We start from the raw sequence: 21,603 nt of genomic DNA, 5'->3' as shown, positions 1-21,603 counted from the left end.
GATTGGTTGAATATTCGTAAAGTACGTTTATTGATACATTTTGATGGATTTTCTAGTGAACTTTTCTAGATCAAAGTGACAAGGAGCGCTGGAGGGTTGGAACCACCAATAATTCGTATACCATTTTTTCTGACAGATTTCTCTCCATTTAATTTCATTCAAATGATAGCCTTTTCAACAAACATAGCTAAAAATGAACAGTGACGGGAAAATTAAAACAAAAAACATCTTTTTTGTCAGAATTTGAAAGACCCACAAATAATATTACGTAGGAATAGCCCTGGAACTTACAATTCTTTCGATTTTTCATTAGGTCGCTAGTCAAAACAAGCTTGAAAGTGTATTAAATCTATGTTAAATAAATCTTTTATTTATCGAAAGTAGGGGGAGATGATATAGTATGACCTTAAAATAGAGTGTGGAATTGTAAAACAACAGAGAATTTACCTAATACGGTGAAATTTGTGTTGAAACTTGAAATTGGACCTTAAAAATATTTTGGCTAGTTAGGGATGGAGGAACATGCCTCAAAGGATGTTTTCTGATGCCAAAAGATCCCAACTCTCATTGAGCCTTCAGATAAATACAGAATTAGTTCTAAGAACGAGACAAGGGGAGGGGGGTAGAGATTGATGTATAATCCCTTGGGGCGTATTCAGAACTTTTGTTTGGGTATAATTTTTTTTTTTGGGGGGGGGGGTTGCCCCCTCCCCCATCCTCCCAAAAAAACTTTCACAACAAAAATTTGAAAATGATATTTAATCTCTCTCTATTTCTGGGGATACCTCCGTCTACGCTGTTATTATGAAAGTAAAGAGTAATATCAAACCCCGAAATGAGCGGAATTTCTTCCTTATAGGAAGGGGACTGCCCCTTCATCATCCCCACCTCCGCCTCATGGTCGTAGAAACTTTGGAGGATGCTCATTTGATCAGAAATTGAGATTTCTAGTCTTTTTTTATAAGTCGAAAGTAATTGGAAACCAACCAGCAGCGGGAGGGGGGGTATTTTCCTTGATTTTTTTCCGGAGGATCTTCCTCGCCCTTAGTATAAAAGCGGGTGAGCAAAATAGCTAGGTACCACTCAAATACGGGTGCGGAAATCTACCGCAGGACAGGGTAATGTATCGTGGGAGGCAGAGACTCCGACAACAACAGAAATAGGGGAATGATAGGTGCTCGAGGAAGAAAAGGATTATTCTCAATCATAATCATTTGTAAATCGTATTTTGCCCTGAATGCAAAAATATACACAATATTGTCCCATAGCTTACTGGGTTGGGATAATTATCAGCTGTAGTATGCTTGTATCCTTCGAATTTACAGGAGCTTATACCAATGATTTGTTTTTTTATTGTAGTTATCAAAACTTCAGTCTTATTTCAAACATGATGTTCGACAAAGAGCACATTGTTGGATTGCGTTCGGGATGTATCTTCAAATGTGAATCTTGCCAAGAAGAAGCTACGCTTCACACTGATATTCCAGTGAAAGTACAAAAGGATACGAAAGCTAGCAGCAGTAACATAACACAAGAGTAAAAAACAGAACTGAAAAAAACCCGCCCGCACCCCCTGAAACGGAAAAAAATCGACTAGTTAATTCGAGATATGGACGAAGATAAGCAGGAAAAAGAAACGGTGTCTAGAAATATAAACAAAGGATTTGCAGTTACCGTCGTAAACGCCTGAATGACTCATGTCCAGGTTCAAGAACTTTTTTATACAATTGGAATTAACTGCCCATCGCAAAAAACATCTACCAAGTACGAAAGCGTTATCGGGGAGTCCATAGAGAAAATCCTTCACGATAATTTGCTAAAAAAATAAAAGGTAAAATAGAGCGCCGAATGGCATTGAAGGCTGATGGAAAGATTGACTCCAACGGAATAGTCGATGCGTGTGTTATAGTTGATGGAAGTTGGTGCACACGAAGTTATGGTAATAGATACACTGCATTATCTGGTTGTGGTGTTGTAATTGGATTCTATTCAAAAACACCCCTTCGCGTAGGAATTAGAAACAAGTATTGCTGCATATGCATGGCAAATCGACAGCAAGAATCTACTTTAGTTCCTGAACATAGATGTTTTATGAACTGGAGTAGTTCTAGCACTGCGATGGAATCATATATACTGGTAGAGGCCTTTCGTGTTGCACCAGCTACGCATAAACTAAGATATACAAAGTTTATAGCCGATGGTGATTCAAGCACCCATTCATCGAATCTCAAACATTTTTTTAAAGTGTAGCTGTATGTGAGTATTGCCTTTATATCAGTTGAACATCCCCCTCATCATGCCCTGAAAGTTTCAACCTAAAAGCCTAATAACTAAGTGAACTTCACAGCCAACTTTGACATTTTAGTTTTTATCCTGATCCTCAGTATGAAAAGAGGATAAACATAATAGCTAGGTCTCACTTGAGGACATTAACAGAATTTTACCTCAAGAGACACTAACATTTCATGGGAGGCAGAGATTTCAAGAAGGCCAAGAATGGGAAAGAACTTGTGCACTTGGGGAGGAACGATTCTTTTAATTCATCACCATCCATAAAGCAAGTTTTTTGCGGAACAATTATATTTACTCATATCTTTTCCCAAACCTAACCCTGTTGGGATACTTTCAACTTTAGAATTCTTGCATACCCATATCTTAACATTATTTTGGACACAGATTAATTGAAAGCAAATCTAAAAACTCATTATACATAAATTTTCGAAGCGAAATTATAATATGCCTGGTAAAGCGCTGAAATTCGAAGAAAAGATGAATTGCACCGTTTCTATATCTTTTTTTCATTCCATATCGAATAATCAATAGTAATAAAGTATTTTTTTTCTTTTAAGTTGCAAACATTTTTTTCTACTTGATCGTGCTATGTAGGGAAAGAGGTATAAGATGTGTTTTGTGCAGTAGGTTTTGTTACGACCTAATGAGTTACGTATTTTTATTTCTATTGGGTGTGTCGTTTCTCTCCACTCACTTTGTTAAATTTTTTCGTATCAGAATAAATACTTTTATTACAATTTAATTATCCTTCTTTAAATTTTGTGTTGAAATTATTAAATTGTTGGCGGTTTTCAATAAAAATTTCTGAAAAGCAATGTAAGTAAAGAGCAATAGGGTTTCAATTTATTAATCATTTCCGGCATGGAAGGAGTTGTAGAAACTTTGGAAGGTGCTCAGTCATCTGAAAATTAGAAGTTTTAGGGCTTTTTCTAAAAGTTAAGAGGTTGATGCCAACTCGTTTCCCGCCCAAGCCTTTGTTTCGCTACCCTTCTTCCAAAGACATTTGATGCATATTAGGCATTTTGTTCGAAATGAAAAGAATTGGGACACAATTTAAAGAGCGAGGCGTTGAGGAGGGGGCAAATCCCCTCATATATGTTATAATCTCTCCTTAATTACCGTCAGTTATCATGAACTATTTGATCAACATCAAAATCAAAACAGAGATGATTGAAATGTTGATCTTTTTTCTGCGTTACCGAAAGTATTGCATTCATAATTCTTTACAGTCTCATGAAATGTAATTAAACAAATATAAAAGATGTTTCAACTAAAGTAAGGAGTAAGTTTAAAACTCATAACAGATTGAAGTTACTTTGTATATAAGGGGGACGGCCCACTTTTCAACACCCTGCTCATTAAACGAAGTTTTTTTCGTGCTTTGAAAAATCTTTTTTTTTTTCAATTGCAAACTTTATTTAAAATTTTTGACAAAAGCCAAACTTCACAATAAAGAGCAAAGAGTTCAGTATTAAACAGACTTTTTATATTTTACATAAATGAATCCATCACAAGCTCTGCAATGGGATTTTTTATCGATAAATAGATTGCATTCATTTGCTTAAATACAATGAAGTACTTCATATAAAAAGAAAAAAGAAAAATATTAAAACTTGAAATTTCTTAAAACTAAAGTTCTAGTATTATTTGTCACCATAAATACATTTACTGGTGGGAATAATGATGGCCTGCCTTGCTTTCCCCCCCCCCCTCTGTACTGGTAGATATGGGAATTTAATATTTTAGCTATTTTAATATTTAATATATTATAGAGAAACATTTTAATTAATTCCGACTCCTCTCTACCTCTTTTAACATTTATCTGAAGCCTCATGAAGAGTAAGCAATATGTCCATTAATATCTACTTTTTAGGAATCTACCCTATCCCCAACTAAAGAATGACTCACCCCTCCCCCCTCATTTTAGCATATGCGCAATTACAGATCACCAAACGTAGCCTAATTTCAATACAAAGTGAATCAACTTGGTTGAATCCAGTGCAGCCACCGTTTGGCATTACTTCTTTTGCAACTGGGAAGTATAAAATATAGTTATTGGTACTTTTGATTCAATTAACTTCTCACAATTTTAAATTGATTGCAAATTTGTCCTCTTTGGGGTAATGTGGTAGTTTGGTGCCATAAAATGGCAGAAAGCTATACTTTCCTCTGGCCCAACGTGTATGGTCATTTAAAAAAGAGCTTTCAATTTACGTTTTAATGAGCTCCCTCCAAATTATCTTGGACATTCGCTTTTATACAATCACCTCTGTGAAAAACAAAACAAAAAAACCTCCATCGACGATGTTTATTCTGAAAAAAAATGCGAAACTCCACATTTTGAAGATTGGAGCTTGAAACCTCTATCGTAGAGTTCTCTGACATGATTTTTTTATGAAGGGATTTTCAATAAGATCGCTCACATTTCTGTGGTTGTTCCCCTTTTTTTCAAAAACTAGGCAAATTTTCTCAAATTTTTAGTTGTGGGTGGGTAACAATAAACTGAAATAATTCTATATATTTAGAATCAGCACAAAAAGCCAATACTGTCGGTTTAGCAATTGTCAAGAGAATTTCATTTTTAGTTTTGGTGGATATTGACCCAAGTCACTTTTTACTTCAAGTTTTTTTTATCACTAACTATTTGATAAGATTATCCTGTGACAAAAATTGTTTAAACATGTTCGTTTTATTTAGTTGAATAGGCTAATAAAAAGAAAGAGGATCAATTTGACAGCTGGATAGTAAGTTTAAATTTAGTTTTTTTCTTTCGCTGTTCTGTAAGTTTTTAAATGTCTGGACATAAAAGGTATTTAAATTTGAGGCGGAGAATTGTCCAGTCATGAAAGAGGTACATTCTACGAGGCTGTTATCAAATCAAGACATGGAGTTAATGCAGGCCAGATGATTGTTGAGTATATCTAGTCTTTCTGAAAATTAGTCTCAGGAATGGGAGATTGCACAGAAATACGCTCATTCATGTTATAACCTACGTTAAAAATACATAATTTTATAGGTTTTGTTCGAGTTTTACTCCCTTTTAAGAATATTTGCATACTAATTATATATAGTATTGGTTAAACAAAGAGATCATTTGCCAGGAGCTTTTGTTTAAAATTTACTGTATTTTGATTCATTTTGTATGGAATTTAATTCCTCTTTTTATTTGAGAGTTTTTCACTAGAAGTATTTAAAAATAAACTTATTTTTACAAAAATAAATATCCTGAAATATATTCCCTGTCCCCCAACCACCACTGGTATCTTGGCGTCTGCCCCCCTGGAAGATTTTCTGCCAGTGCCCTTGCCAAATAAGTGTATTCTTTCCTGTTAAAATTTTATCAAACGTCCTTACGTCTTTCTTTAATTGATCCTTCTTCTTTTTTAAATTCCCAGTTTTTCTGAATTTGAATATGAGCAAATGCTAAAAGTGGAACGAAATTTAGCATATCTGTCAACTTTTTACCTATTTTTGTAATTTTGTCTTTTAAAATAAGGTGAGAAATTAAAACCATGTTATTAGAGTTTCACAGTCAAGTTAAAGACCGCTTTCTAAATCTGATTGTATTTAACCAAAGATAAATACCCCATTCGGGCACAGCAAAATCTTTTCTGTATAGCTAATTTTTGGTTTTCATGTCGTTCAGCCTTAAACGCTGTGATGATTCAGAGGTGCTCAGCTACTTCGCTCAGTTTATCACTCATAAGAACTACAAAAATGGCCAAAAATGCTCTTTCCACATAGCTTCTCTGCTTTTGTATAGTGTCCAATTCAAATGATTCTAAACTTTGTATACATGCTCAAGTCCTATGATTACACACCATCAAGAAGAAATTGTAATAACATTCTTAAAAGGAGGAACCATCTAAAAGTAAGTCCTGTAGCTGAGTAAACACTACATTGCACCTTGAGTCAGTATAACCCGAAACTTATGTATATTCAATATTAGTTCTTCAAAAGATTTTATGTTTTCAAAGACCCATCAAAAGGGTAATTTTTTCTTGAAATAATAGATAATTTTTTGAAGCTTCTTTGTACAGTTACACCCACAAAGTTTCATAGCCTATTTTTAGTCCAGTTCACATTAACTACTCGATTATGAGTCTTGCTCACAAGCTCGAATTTGGCCACAAAAAATCCTCTATCCAAAAACTGCGCATCCACTCGGATAGATTCAAGGTTAAATCCATGAACAAATCGAGAGCTCCTGTTCTTTGAAACATAATTTATAAAAACGATCAATTATAAATACAATTTATCAGTGAATTATTTCTTCGTATATTGAAAAATCTTGAATATAATGACTAACTGGCCAAAGCCCAAGGCGGAGGGTCTATTCCATCCTTTTCTAATGACTACGTGAAAAGTGGGTCAAGTTTTGGCCATTACCAGTAATTATGTCCTGTAACTTAGGCCAGATCCCCACAAATGAGTTGAGAATGACATTTTCTTAATTTGAGTATTTAAAGTTCAACTTGTACCTTAACAATTTAATTTCTTTTAGATTCTTGTGCCAACGCTTAGGCAATTGTGCTGCGATTAAAAATATAGATCTTCTCTTTAATATTAGATATAGAAAGGATGAAGTCACTCAGCCACGGTGAAAGTTTGTGACTCATCTCCACGTAATTCGTCTCCTTTCGTTAAAGAGTGGCTTAAATTATGTTATAGTAAACCGAAGACGGGCGGGATCAATACAATATTCTAGGGTATATGGGAGTGCCGTTATTGATGTTGTAAGTAAATATCACCATCTAGTAGTGTCGAGGGTTAATTTAAAGCTAAAATTTCGGAAGGGTAACTACCTCCCGGGAAGTTATGATGTTGGTAGACTTCAGGATAAGAATTTGAGAGAAAATTTCCAGGAACAGTTGAATACTAAACTTCAGAGTTTAAAATTTGATAATGTGGAAGATGGTTGGAATAATTTTAAAAAAATAATTTGTGAAGTTGCTGAAGGTGTTTTAGGGAAGAAAGCTAGAACTGCAGCTAAGAATATTAGTGAAAAAGCTTTATGTTTAATAGAAAGGAGAAAGGACTTGTACAAGAATTATCTGAGTGATAGGTCATATGAAAACAAAAGGAATGTAAAGAAAGTGGACAAAGCATTAAAATATGAACTAAGGAGGTGTGAAGTGGAGGCCATGGATAAAATTACCGAGGATCTGGAAGATGCAGCTAGAGGGCATAATAGTAAATTATTGTTCTGGCATGTTAACAAATTGAGAGGAGGAGTCAATCCGGACTTGGCCCAGTTATAGATAGGATTGGGGCCGCAATTAGCGATAAGGAAGAAACTAAAAAGAGACGGGCCGAACATCTCAAGAGTTTACATAACCGAGATAGTGTTACAGGAAAAGATATAGAGGAAAATGAAAAAGTTTGTGATACCTTGGATGTGAAGGAAGATTTGTTTTATGCGGAGGAATTAGCAACAGTACTAAAAGGATTAAAAAATAATAAGGCTCCAGGTGCTGGAGCTCATAGGCTCATAGGGTGTTAAATGAGTTTCTTAAATATGGTGGCTCTGAGGTTAGAAATAAGTTACTGAAAATTATGAATATGATTTTTGAAAAAGGGGAAGTACGTATCGATTTTAGGGAAACGTTAATTAAGCCACTTTGGGGTGTGGTAATTATCAAGGAATTAGTCTGGTCTCTGTAGGTAGCAAATTACTGAGTAATATGATACTTTTTAGACTGAGAGATGCCGTAGACAAAGTTTTAAGAGAAGAACAGAGGGATTTTAGAAAAGGTAGAGAATGTGTCGACCAAATTTTAACTCTTAGGCTAATAATTGAAAAGTGCCTGAGTTGTCAAACTCCTTTGGTCCTCAGTTTTATATATTATGAGCAAGCGTTCAATTCTGTTGATAGAAAAGCTTTAGTAAAGGTTTTATCCTGGTATGGTATACCAGACAAATACATTAAAGCGATTAGTGCTATGTACGAGAATAACACTGCAGCGGTTAAGGTAGGAAATAAGGTTAGCAGCTGGTGTTGTATTAAATCAGGAGTTAAGCAGGGTTGTGTTCTATCCCCCTTTATATGGATTAATTTGATGGACTATGTCTTAAGGAGCACAGGAAAGGCAATGGGAGACCACGGAATTAAATAGGGAGGAACAAGTCTCCTGGACTTAGATTATGCTGATGATTTAAGTATCCTAGATGAAAGTGTGAGCAAAATGAAGGCAGTTTTAGAGGTTTTGCGAGAACAGGGTGCTAGAATAGGTTTGAAAATTAATGTTAAGAGGACTAAGTCACTAAGGCTAGGAATAAGTGAAGATGAAAAGGTGACGTCGGGTAATGACAAGATTGATCAGGTATACTTGGTAGTATACCTGGTACTTGGTAGTATACTTCACTTACCTTGGTAGTATTATTAGTAAAGATGGTGGGAGCAGTGAAGATATTAAAAGTAGAATAGCCAAGGCTCATGGTGTTTTTTCACAGTTAAAAAAAGTTTGGATGATAGGAAGATAAGTCTACAAACCAAGATTAGAATATTAGAAGCTACAGTGATGACAGTGGTCAAATATGGCTCTGAAGCATGGAAGCTCCGAAAAGCGGATGAAGATTTGCTAGATGTTTTCCAGAGAAATTGCTTAAGGATTGTTCTGGGTACCCGGCTGACCGTATTTCAAACAAAAGGATATACGAAAAATGTGGTTCAATATCGCTCTCTAGGGCTATAATGAAAAAAAAGATTGAGGTGGCTAGGGCACGTTGTGCGGATGAAAGATGTCAAATTGCAAAAGATTGTTCTTTTCGGCCAACCGTCTAGGGCTAAACGAAAAGCAGGTCGTCCTCGTCTGGTATGGGAGGACGTCATAAAGAAAGATCTTAAAGGAAATGGGAACTTCGTAGGCGGGTGTAAAAAGGGAGGCTTTGAATAGATTGGGATGGAAGAGGAGCGTGCGTAGCTATGTTAGCCTCAGGCGGCTTGGTGCTGCGGTGACTTGTTAGTAGTAGTAGTAGTAAAAGGATAAGGCATATCTTCTAAATAGACAAAGACCGTCTACATAAGATAATTCTCCCAAATACCCCACAAAATGGAAAGAGAAGGGTTGGGCCTCCCAGATCCAGATGAAACAAGCATAAACTAGATGTAAGATCTTTGGGGATCCCCTGGGGGGTTGCCATAGCAGAAACTTTGTTCAGAGCAGAATGGAAGACGGTTTTTCGGTAAGTCATTTCTTAGCTTGCCATTTAAAAAGTAAAAAATTAGAGTTAATAAGAACACAGACATTATATCGATTTGTTTCACTTATGGCTTTGTGACAATTAAAAAGGGGTGTTTACCCTTCAATAAATCATTAACAAATAGCGTCAACTATAGGTGTTTTGGGTGGCCTTATCAACGAACTTTAGCATCGAGTTTTTGAAGAAGTATTATTCCAGCTCATATCAAACTACCGAAAAAGAAAATGTTTCCTATGATCTATCACTTACCAGTGATATACGCTTTCTGTGTTTTGAGTCCGTTTTTGGTTTGTGATAACTCAACAGCAATGATAATACGACTTATTAGTTTTACAAGCGAAGAAAACTGAAGCGTAAAAACGAGTTATTTAAACAAGTAAGGTGTATCAACGCCTTCAAAACAGAGAGAAACGATTTTTATGTAAGAAGCCTCAATTCTCAAACAGTTTCATAAGCGAGAAAAGGCGAATATTTGAGAAAAGCCTGAAACATTTAAGAACCTTGAGAACCTGTTTTTCCCAAGTCTTGTTTTATCTGAACTGAAAGTGGAATTTTCATTTCTTCTGATACAGACTGACTTAGTAATTTTTTTTTCCCAAGACCACACTGCCTTTCCTATGACAAAACAAATAAGAGTTCCAAACAAGGACAGGTCCTTTTATTATACAGCGAAACAAAAATATTTATAAAGGCTCTAGATATTCCGATGACACAGTCGGGTATCATCCTCAGTAGAGTTAAGAACGTAACAAAATTAAAACAGACTATATTTAAACTAAACAAAATAATCATTTCAGGGTCAAAGCAAGTTACGGGTCGATTGACTTCAAAATATCACTAACTGTGAACTTTATTCAACGCAGCATTACAAAATTCAAGAACAGTTAGTGAACTTGTTACTCTACAGGAAAAAAAATTTCGTTGTCATTTGTTGGTACTAATACTAATTTTCAAAGAATATCCTTGTAACTAACTGAATCTACGCTCTAGTGTAGACTAAGTAAAGAGTATTTTTCATTCAGCTTCGTCATGAAGACAATGCTGTTACCGTGAAAAGCTGTGAGGGGAGAGGGACTTATTTGGTTCTAAATTATTAATCGCAAATCTTTGTGTACCGATCCTGAGCAAATTCAATGTTTATCAAATACTCTTATCACTACATAAAGTCCAGATTCAATCAAGTGCTTTGATAAAACCAAAATCCCAAACGGATTTTTTTTTTTAACTGACCTTCATCAGAATAACTTCTGAACGGCTCAAATATCAAGGAAAAAAAAATATATAATTTAGTAATACTTATTTGTTGATTTTTTTCCACTTTATTTGACAGCAAAGCGCAAATGTCGATAGCAAGTGGGGAAAAAAATCTTACTGTGGTATCTTGAGACAATTTGCACGAAATTCGAAGCCCATGTTTCTCTCTACCACAAAGACAGCTTATAACTGGCTTCGATTCCATTTCCGACACTGCAATCTCAAAATATGGAATTTTTCGGATTGGCTGCTTTAAATGCGGACATTTTGGAGGTCTTATCTCGTAGCCAATAATTCCAAACGGTTTAACCTTGAAAAAGAAAAAGAAAAAACGTTCGTGGGTTAGAACCTGAAAGTCACAAAAGAACGTTCATCAGACATAATTTCCATCGTTATGTCAACTTCTTTTCTTTTACGAGAATATTTTTTTTATCTTCGAGTATTTTCAGTTTTAGTTTCTGTAGTTTATCTGTTAAAGATAAAATAGTGATTCAACTTTGCTTATAGTTTGTGGCAGTTAATTTTCAACAATGGGCTGCTTAAACTAATCACATATCATTCAAAGGTGATAATTATTAATACAAATTTATAGGCTATTAATGCCAAAAATTGAGTAAATGAAACTTTCTAGAACACAAAAGAGTTATAGTTTTAGCAGTGCCTTTAGTAAAATTCACAGTAACATTTGATTTTCAGTTACTCCGACTACTACTACTAACAACTCACCGGAGCACCAAGCCGCCTGAGGCCAACACAGCTACGTACGCTCCTCCTCCATCGAAATCTATTCAAAGCCATTTTTGGGAATCCGTCATCCTTCATCCGCAGAACGTGCCCTGGCCATCACAACCTTTCTCTCATGATAGCCCTAGAAAGTGGGATTGAACCACACTTTTTGTACAGCCTACTGTTTGAAACACGGTCAGTCAGCCGGGTAACCAGAACAATCCGTAGGCAGTTTCTCTGGAAAACGTCATCAAATCTTCATCCGGTTTTCAGAGCACCCATGCTTCAGAGCCAGATTTGACCACTGTCATCACTGTAGCTTCTAATTTTCTAATCTTGGTTTTCAGACTGATCTTCCTGTTCTACCAAACTTTTTTTGACTGTGAAAAAACATCGTATTTTTAACATCTTCACTGCTCCCGCTGTCTTTACTAATAATACTACTACCCATGGGCGTACGGAGGAGGTGGGGGCAGCTGCCCCCCTAGAACTTCGAACTTACACTAGATATGGCTGAAAAAGCATGTGCTTGAAAAGCAGTTGAAAAAAGGTAGATGGCTAAAAAAGCAGTTGATAAAAGGTAGATGGTAGAAAAAGCTGGAAATAAATAGCTGGAATGACAGAATAAAAGTCAAACAAGAAGCATTTATCCATAATGTCTTAGAAAGATTTAGCTCTAATCCAAGAAGATTAATGCTGGAGCCTACTGATGATTTATAATTTTTGGTCATTACTTATTAATAAGGATTTCATAGGTATGATAGAACTTGCTGTCAATGTAAGTTTTGTAAACTGCCAATATAACTTCAGCTCCATCCCCCCACCCTTCATCACAGAATCGGCTGCCCTCCCCCCCCCTAGGCAGGAAGATACGTAGGCTCATGCTACCAAGGTAAGTGAAGCTGGCCACCTGATCAATCTTTTCGTTATTCAACGTCACCTTTTCATCTTCACTTATTCCTAGCCTTAGTGACTTAGTAATCTTAACATTAATTTTCAAACCTATTCTAGCACCCTGAACTCACAAAACCTCTAAAATTTCATTCATTTTGCTTACATTTTCATCTAGGATATTTAAATCATTAAGTCCAGGAGAGTTTTTCCTCCCCATTTGATTCCGTGGTCTCCCATTGCCTTTCCTGTGCTCCTTAAGACAAAATCCATCAAAATGATCCATATAAAGAGGGATGGAATACAACCCTGCTTAACTCCTGATTTAATAGGAAACCAGCTAATAACCTCATTTCCTACCTTAACCGTAGCAGCAGTGTTATTCTCGTACAAAGCACCAATCACTTTAATGTATGTGTCTGGTATACCATACAAGGATAAGACCTTCAATAAGAAACAATTATTCTGAAATCAAACATACCTGGTTTTTATAGCGAAATAATACCATTACTATCAATAAATTAATAACACACGCTCTATAAAAGTAGATGTAAATGTTCAACAAATTAAAACTTAAGTGTTCATCTCAAAGAGAGAACCAATGACTGTGGACAAGATTTACAAGTTTAATCTGAATGAATTCGGTTACATTTGGACACGTGAATCTAAACAAATTTTGGATAAAGTAGGAACAACTTTGAATCAGTACGCGCATTGTATGATATCAACAATGTAAACTGCCGCTGAACCTTGATCTGAATGTCAGCTAATCAAAAAAAATTCTTTTTGGCTCCCTTTTAACCATATCCTTGTCTTCTTGTCAATTGATACACCTTTTGATATATATATATTTATCCTTTGTATCCTGGGGATGCAAAATCTGGCAACACTATTTGAATGGGAAGGAGGGAAGAATATGCAGTAAGAATATAAAGTAGGATACAAATTCTATAAACAACACAAAAATAAATACTGGCGTCTAGAGCCTTGTTTCATATCTAATTATGAATAAAATGTTTAAAGAAATAAGATTAGTTTGGGCCATATCTGCACACAGAGGGGGAAAAAGACCGATAGGTCAGAAATTTTCCACCGACAAAAATTTCCAATAAAAAAAACCTGAAACTGGCAGCCTTAAAAGCTACCATTTTTCCAATTTTGACCCCCCCTCCCCCATGGGCAACATTAGGAAGGATCCAGAAGTACAATGATCCTTCACCCCCCCCCCATCCCCTCTGACAAACACGAAGACACGTAAAATGTATCAAAAGAAGAAACTAAGAAATAATCGCACTTAAATCCTGTTAAAAACAAAACCTTGGAAATACTTGCCTCCCCCATGGGGAAACTCCCTGGCGGCACTCTTATCTAACCTCCCCCACCGCTCCAAGGAAATATGCTCTGACCTTTCCCATGTAGGTTGTAGCTGTGTACATCTATGGCACTTTGTAACTGGTTCAGTTTGTTACATGGTGCCTATGCACCTCTAGAGTTCGCTCACTGTTGGGCAAGTTGACGTCCAATGATTTGGACGTCAAACATACGATGCCTACTTATTTACTTAAGAAAAAATATCAAAAGATAGAAAAATGCTTGACTTATCATCTTCAGGGGTTCCAGGCCACACATACAGACATAGCAGAAAATACTTAGGATGGGTTGTTACGTTAAAAAAGAAAAGAATATCCTAATTCAGAGTATTTAAACTGATCTTAGCACATGAGAGGCTGCCCCTGGTGCATAGTAATGCTTCAAAAATCTAAAGGATCAGATATATGTGCACCAATGTCTACTATTTTTCTTTTTTCGATTTCTTTTTTGTGGACCCTCATACATGTTTTAGAAGGAGTTATACTGTCTTAAAAAAAAGAATCGGACCTAGAACAACTATACAATAGAAATGTATCTGAATTTTGGATTTTTAAAACATATGACAATATAGCTTTGTTCTTAAGAAAGCTGGCAAATTGGACAACCACAAGGAAGCACTTTTAAGCTCAAGTATCTCCTGAGCTTTCTTTTGCAAATCAATTCAAAGACCTGGAATTTCAGAAGTGACACTTAACATATTACACATAATTTTACCCAGTGTCTAAAATAAATATTTACAAAAAGCTTACTTTTACTTGCATGAGTCCACCATAATCTGAAAAGGATTTGGCTTTCCATAAGCCTTTTAGGTTGCCGTATTTCTGTAAGACTAAAACGAAAGGTAAAATTAAAGCTGTGGCTGGCCAAAATAAAGCATTTATACTCTTAGAGCAGAATTGTGCTATGTACCAGCTTGAGTAGAAAATAAGCAGTGGCGTTTCTGGCCTCTCTTGCACCCAGGGAAAAATATCGATTACCCCCCCCCCTCTGTCTCCCATAAAATATTCAGGCAAAATTTTCATTTATCAACAAAATTATTTTCTATTTAGTAATTAACTAATAATTTATATTTAATTATTTTTCAATTTATTACTCAAAATTCTTAATTATTATTAATTATTTTAACTCAATTATTTTTATTATTATTATTTAATTATTTAATTCTATTTTTTATTAGATAATTAATAGTTTATTGATTACTTTCATTTATTAACTGCACCCTCTACTTTATTTCAATAAAAAATTTAAAAAATTAGAAAATGACCATTAGATTATTCATTTTAGATTGTGCGTCCCTAAAGTTTCCATGCCCGAGGCAAATGCCCCCTCAACCCCCCCCCCTAAAACCACCTCTGAAAATGAGTTACTATCACAGATATAGACAGGAGCAGAATTTTCTGCAGCCATTATCGAATTGTTGAAGGTGACTAACAATAAGTAAAGAGTAAACCTTGTCAATAGATCCCTATAATTTCATCTTACTTATTTGAGTCTAATTATTTAAACCTAATATAGGCTTTAGCTTTTTCCATTTACTAACGATTTGAAAAGATTATAATTGGGAGTCACTTAACTTGAAAAAGGCTCGTCCTTTGAGGCCCACCTTCAATGTTGATTGCTGAGACTTCAAAAACTCAACATGCAAGGCCATATGTCCATTACATTACAGCTCATAACCCTGAATATTTTAGGATTTCACCAGCAGGAAAAATCACCAGCACTATCTAGCTACTTGCATTTTTCAGTGTAATAATTAGGCAAGTTTAGTTTAATAAGTAAATTGGCAAAATTAGTGTAGCAATAAGTGTTTAATCTCAATTTCTAAAAAAAAAACTGAAGAGCTTGAAAGAACCCCAAGAAACGCTAAACGTAAGATGGCGCTGGTGATTTCTTTTAAAACACTAGCATCAGTTTCCTCTCTTATAAGTAGCCCATATCTTTGGAGTATATGGAGTTAAAAGTTGCACATTAGTCTCACATTTGGATCGAGATTTCCTGAAATTATGGCTTTGTGCAGTTCCAAAGTAAGCCAAATTGATCAATTGCTGTTATCAATTACGCTTAAGACAATAAGATACATAAATACTTTATATGCTGCACACGTTTAGAGGGTTCTGAAGGCCTCATACCAATCTAAGGAAAGTGTGGCCATTAAAATTGTAGTTGGACTACTGGGATAGGTCTACAGACTAAAGTATGTCCCGGGAAGGCATGTTGAAGTACCTACCTCCACTCCTTCTCCCTCAAGAGGGCAGTGACCTTTGATGACCTTCAAAAATCTTTGTGTTACGAAAATAAATCTTGCTAAACAGATCTTCTGCTTAAATGAAGTACAAGAAAACTGTTTTCAGCTTCACAACTTTGCTCAATCCTAATTTTGAGGGTTCAAAGATCTGCAAATATATTTCCTAGATTTTGAGAAAACCCATAGATATGTCTTAAAATTCTACTCAAATAACAGGAATTGCATCTTCATAACTAAAACCATAGAAAAAAGAACTGATAAGTGAAAATTAAGGTAAAATGTTGTTCTTTCAAAATTTCAATAGGTATGGTACCTGTCAAGTAGTCAAATTTCTAAGATTTCGAAATCAGAACAGGGTTAACATGGGAGCTTGGCAATACCTTCCCAGAGTATGTTTTTTGCCCTGGATTCCTTACTGAAGTTTCATTTTTCTTGTCTAACCCCTTTCCAAGATAACAAAAAGTGGTCAAACTAGAATTTTACCATGTGACCTAAAATATTTTTTCGGTGTTTTAGACACCCAGCCCAGGAAAAATCCTCTTATGCACATTAGTCTAACCCCGAGGGTTAGACTAATGTGTGCCTTTGCTCCTGCAAATACTCTCATATTATCCATTAAAATTATTTTAAACTATTTATACGATGAAAATTGACCAAGAATTTCCTTAGTTTGACTTTTCATTTAGTGGTTATCTATTGATTATTACTAATTCAGCTGAACAAGGTACTTACCTTTAACATAAAAGAGTCGAGCTTCTGTTAAAACTTGATCATCTTCTGTAATTTCGATGCCAAAATCTGCAAATACAAACATTAAAAACAGATAAAATGTTTGAAAAATTTTTAAATGACAAACTTTTATTCAAAATTTACTTTCTGCTTCGTCACAAAATGGTCAAATATTATGAGTAATGCTTGTTAAAATAATATTTGTACTATAATCAAATAGGTTTGTTTTGGTTGTTGTTTGGTCATGGAAGTTGGTAAGAGGAGGGGGTCTGCTACAGGAATCATTCAATTGTTTAAATTTTTACTTCCGATAGTTAATTGAAACTTCAATATAGCTTCAAATTTTCTTATTTGTAATTAAGATGCATAGTAAGCACTGACAATACACTATTCCTTTTGCTTTGGGTTCACATACTCACCCACAAATGTAGAACTGCCTCTATGTATAATAATATGCTGACTTCTTGCTATTTTTGGTTTCCTAAATATTTCTTTTAACCAGTTCCAAGAAAGAATTGACATAAATCAGAGTTTAAAGTTCTTGTAGACAATGTTAGAACGGGTGAGAGAATTGCAGATTCTTTTAAAACTTCGGACGATAGTGTAGCTGTAAAAATCAAAGCTAAACAGTTTCTGGGTATCTTAAAGCAGGAACCATTTGAGTTTCATGATGGATTACAAGCCTTGATTCCTAACTGCATCAAGGCCGAACGTTGTGGGCTTTCATTAACTTTTAAATTATCATTCCCTTCTCAGAATGATCTAGAGAATTTTTTGAAAAAGCCCCCTAAACTTGGATACGAGAGTCTTCACGTCAAAAAATATCGGTATCTATCCCACAGATGCTAGGCTATAATTACCACAAAGACGATGGTCATGTGGCAAAAGATTGCAGTTCCCCAGATATGTTGACACTGTGTGCAAACTGGACACGGACATACCAAAGAATCCCCTTGCACTAATAGTCTATATTGTGTATCACGTCAATCTAGAAAACAAAGCTGTTCCTCTTTTAGCTGTCACAAAAACCGAAAGCAAATAGAATCCCACCAAATTCATAGACATGGCAACTAACCCCAGCCGCGTATCGGTGTTATCATGGAACATAGCTGGTGGCGTGCTCAATAAACTTGCCTTGCTTGAAAAAATGGTTGAAAACATGACATAGTGTGCATACAGGAAAAATTTTTACTACCGGATCGAAAAAACATATTACAAATATACCGTGCTAATTCTACTTTGATATACCCTGCTTCACTTCAAAAACGAAAGGGCCGACCTAGCAGAGGGCTGGCTGTCTTGAGCAAGCATAAATTCAAATGTTTACGTTCGGAAGATCGCTTTTTTTGCCGTTAGTAGCAATGGTTTCGCTATCGTGAATGTTAATTTACCCACTGATTATGGCGATCAGGATCACTGATTATGAGTTATTAAAATGAAGTTTAATAACTCATGTCGCAAGTAGGCTAAATATGTAAAACAACTGTTCCATTCATTCCCACGTTGTCTCATCATTGGCGATTTCAACTGTAATTTATCAAATGATCGTTGTCCCCGAGCTCAAATTTTAAAGACGATGTTGCCTAATGTGTTCCATGTGCTCCCAAGAAATCAACAGTTTACCTTCGTATCCGTAGCTAATACTACTTCAAACATCGATCATGCTCTGTTCTCCGGCAAGCCTGTGCGTGTAGCTTCAGTTTTGAAGGATTTTTTGTGCAGTGATCAAATTCCTATTAACGTGAGTATTCCAGTATCAAGTTCTCCAAGGGCCGCTCTACGTTCTAAATGGTCTGTCAGGAAATCTTGAAATCTGACCGACAGAGGACTTTTCCGGAAAGTTTGTGGTGACATTTTGACCTGAATAAAAGTTCCTTACCACCTCCTTCAACCTTCTTCTGCAGTTATGGACGAGCCTGCGCTTCGTTTACAGCTTAATCTATATTGTGAACAAATTATTCATGCTATTAGATGTGGTGATCATGCAGCTGTACCTGTTCAAAAGCCTCGAGCGAAAACGGAAAAATATGGTTGGTCTCAAAATCCAATTTTAGTTAATATTTGTTCTCAGGCTAAAGTGTGGTTGCATATATGGCAAGGCTGTGATAGGCCTAGAGTTGGTGTTGTAAATGTGATAGGCCTAGAGTTGGTGTTGTAAATGCCGTCCGTATTCATACGGAAAGAAAGCGCTCCGTGATCATGTTGCGAAGATCACAGCTGAACTGGTGGTAAAAATCTCTGACGATCTAAATTTGCTTTGGAAGTCTCGCTCCGGTCGATCTACTGATTTTAGTGCTTTAGAAATACCCGAGTCTGAGTGGGTGGCTCATTTTTCTACCCAGTTAAAGCCCCTGATAGTCCGCCGACTAAAAAGTATGATGATGAAATTAGGAGCTGTTTTAACAGTCGAGCTAGATCTGAACAGGTAATGGTTGGAGGTAATTTGATTAAAGAGGTTATACCGAAGCTAAAAAAAGAAGTTTTCTTGTGGGTTCGATGGGATTTGTGTTCGCCATTTTGGGTTTGCCAGCGATTACCTTTTTGACCATATGGCTTTACTGTTCTAGATGATTTTTACAGTAGGAGTTGTGCCCGATTGCTTATGTGCTGGTGTTGTAACTCCGGTTTTGAAAAAAGTAAAACTGCCTTCTCAATGTTCGTCTTCATTACAGTTTCTAGTGTGTTTTCAAATATTTTTGAGTTATTGATTATTAATCATATTCGAAAACAGTGTGTCATGCCTCCTTTTGAGTTTGGGTTTCAACCGCGTCTTGGTTGCTACCACGCTTTAAGGAGTTTATGCGCAATATTGAAGGATGCTGAAAGGTCAGATAGCCCTTTGGCTATTGGCGCATATGACATTAGTGATGGTTTCGGATCTCTAATTCATTCTCAGACTATGATTGAGTTATTAAAAAGGTTGATGTAGTTGAAAGGTTGATGTAGTTGGACCTCTTTATTGTATGTATAGACATTTCCGAGTACGTTTAAAGATTGGATCTTCGCCTTTTCCTTCAGAACTCCGTGTGAATATTGGAATTAATGAAGGGGCCATTACCTCTCTTACTATTTATAATAAAGCGACCCTAAGAGCCCAAGTGGATTTATCGCCTTGCTGTATATTGAATAGTGTTAATGTGTCTGTTTTATTTTATGCGGATGACGTTCTTAACCTAAGTAAGGCTGTGATTAGTTTAGCAGAAAGTTTTACCGAGATTGCTAAAAATTATAATGAGATTGGTCTTTCTTTAAATGCGGCTAAGTCTCAAGTACTATTACTTAATTTTAACCGTCCTGAAACCCCTGATAGAGTAAATCTGGGTGATTCTGATGTTGTACCACTTCAGGAGCTTGTGTACCTTGGTTTACCTATTGGTACATCCCTAGGGTCAACTCGGAAATTACTTATTGCCCGAACCGAACGTAAGATCCGTAATGCGTGTCCTGGATCACAGCTGAGTCTTGGTAAACGCCACCTTGCGAATGTAAATAGTGCTGTTTCTCTCCCTCATGCTCTATACCTGGTTCCTTTCTCGGACATTTTTAACCAATCAGATAAAATAAAAATCAAGAGGACCTCTTTTAAATACTTAAAGTTCCTTATGCGGGTTCCTCTTTGGACAAGGAAATGTAGGCCACGGAAGAAATACAACTTGCCGGATCCTCTGATGCTGCAGATAAGCTTTTTTCCAAGCTTTCAGTTATCCGTCGAACCACCCTTGGAAGATATTTGTTTTAATGCTAGTTTCCTTTTTTTTTTTGTGCTGGGTTATTATCATTTTTATATTGTTTTTACTCGTATGATACATTTAAAGAGGTTTACCGCCCTTAAGGTGGCTTACTTTTCCAAGTTTTTTGGTTTATTCGAGTTTTAATTTGCACGTATTTGCTCCTGTTTTTGTATGTACCTTTTTTCATTTTCCTTCTTTTTGTTATACTCGATCATCATGCTTTGTATTTTTGATGAGTTATAAAATAAATTAATCAATTAATTAAATTAAATATCATTAGGACTAGTCTATCACTGAAAATAGTTGCATTTCATACAATGCCAATGCTACTTGTAGGACATTTATCACTGCATCAGTATGCTAGACAAAATGTCTGTACAGCAAGTCAATCCACGCTGTCCCACCTCCCCAATTGTTTTGGCATTTTGTAAAATTTTCGCCAAATGCGAATTTTTTTGCAGAAACGGGCCTTGTGGCAAAGCCAGGATGTCTATTTTTTATATTTATTTTCTTTCTGTTTCCATATAACGCATATATTTGATTCTCATTCGCTCCCAATTTATGTGGATTCGATAGTTTTATCACATTAGTTCCGCCTAACTGAAAATTTAGTGATTTAACATGTTCATTTGGTTCCCATTAGTTATCGAATTCGGTAGTTGCATCGCAGTAGTTCTACTTATTTGCAAATTTGGTAATTTGACAAGTTCATTTGGCTTTCATTCGTTACCAAATTCGGTGGATCGGTAGTTCTATCACACCAGTTCCACCTATTTGTAAATTTGGTGATTTAAGCTGTTCATTTGGTTCCCTTTCCCTACTATAGAACGATTTTGGTGAGTTTGTTAGGTCAATCGCACTAGTTCCGCTCATTTGAACATTGGGTAATTCGACATGTTCGTTACAATCCATTTGGCTTCTGTTGTAATTCATTAATCATTCGCAATTTTTTTTCTTGAAGGCAGTTAAAAAACAACAAAATTTGGTTGTTTTACTTGTCCTGGTCTGTCACTAACTTTGTCAAAGTTTTTTCTTGGCTCCTATCTGATCAGAGGCAACGCTGTAGCGTTGCCTATAGTAAAGGCCATACAGCTCCAATGTTTTATTATTATTATTATTTATTTATTTTTTTCCCAGGGGCACTTCATACGGAAGTGGTCA

The 21,603-nt window shown here is 35.8% G+C and overlaps 1 protein-coding gene across 2 annotated transcripts in view; it reads right to left on the bottom strand.

The window, feature by feature from the left end:
• The window catches only part of LOC148944508 (F-box only protein 31-like), an 85,079-nt gene that overhangs the window by 18,394 nt on the left and 45,082 nt on the right, over positions 1-21,603 (bottom strand). Inside the window, exons 2-4 of one of the 2 annotated variants that reach the window (XM_089100189.1) lie at positions 16,715-16,780; positions 14,487-14,566; positions 10,868-11,059 (exon numbers count right to left, since the gene is read on the bottom strand). In XM_089100189.1, coding sequence (XP_088956315.1) covers positions 10,868-11,059; positions 14,487-14,566; positions 16,715-16,780 — 338 coding nt within the window. The remainder of the gene's footprint in view (positions 1-10,867; positions 11,060-14,486; positions 14,567-16,714; positions 16,781-21,603) is intronic. The other variant, XM_089100190.1, reaches the window with a different exon arrangement.

Source organism: Artemia sp. Qi Xiang Cuo, chromosome 14 (genome assembly GCF_049724085.1).
Source record: "Artemia sp. Qi Xiang Cuo chromosome 14, ASM4972408v1, whole genome shotgun sequence".
Taxonomy (NCBI): Eukaryota; Metazoa; Arthropoda; class Branchiopoda; order Anostraca; family Artemiidae; genus Artemia; species Artemia sp. Qi Xiang Cuo.
The sequence above is the reverse complement of the archived record's forward strand: the minus strand, read 5'-3'. Positions and strand labels throughout refer to the sequence as shown.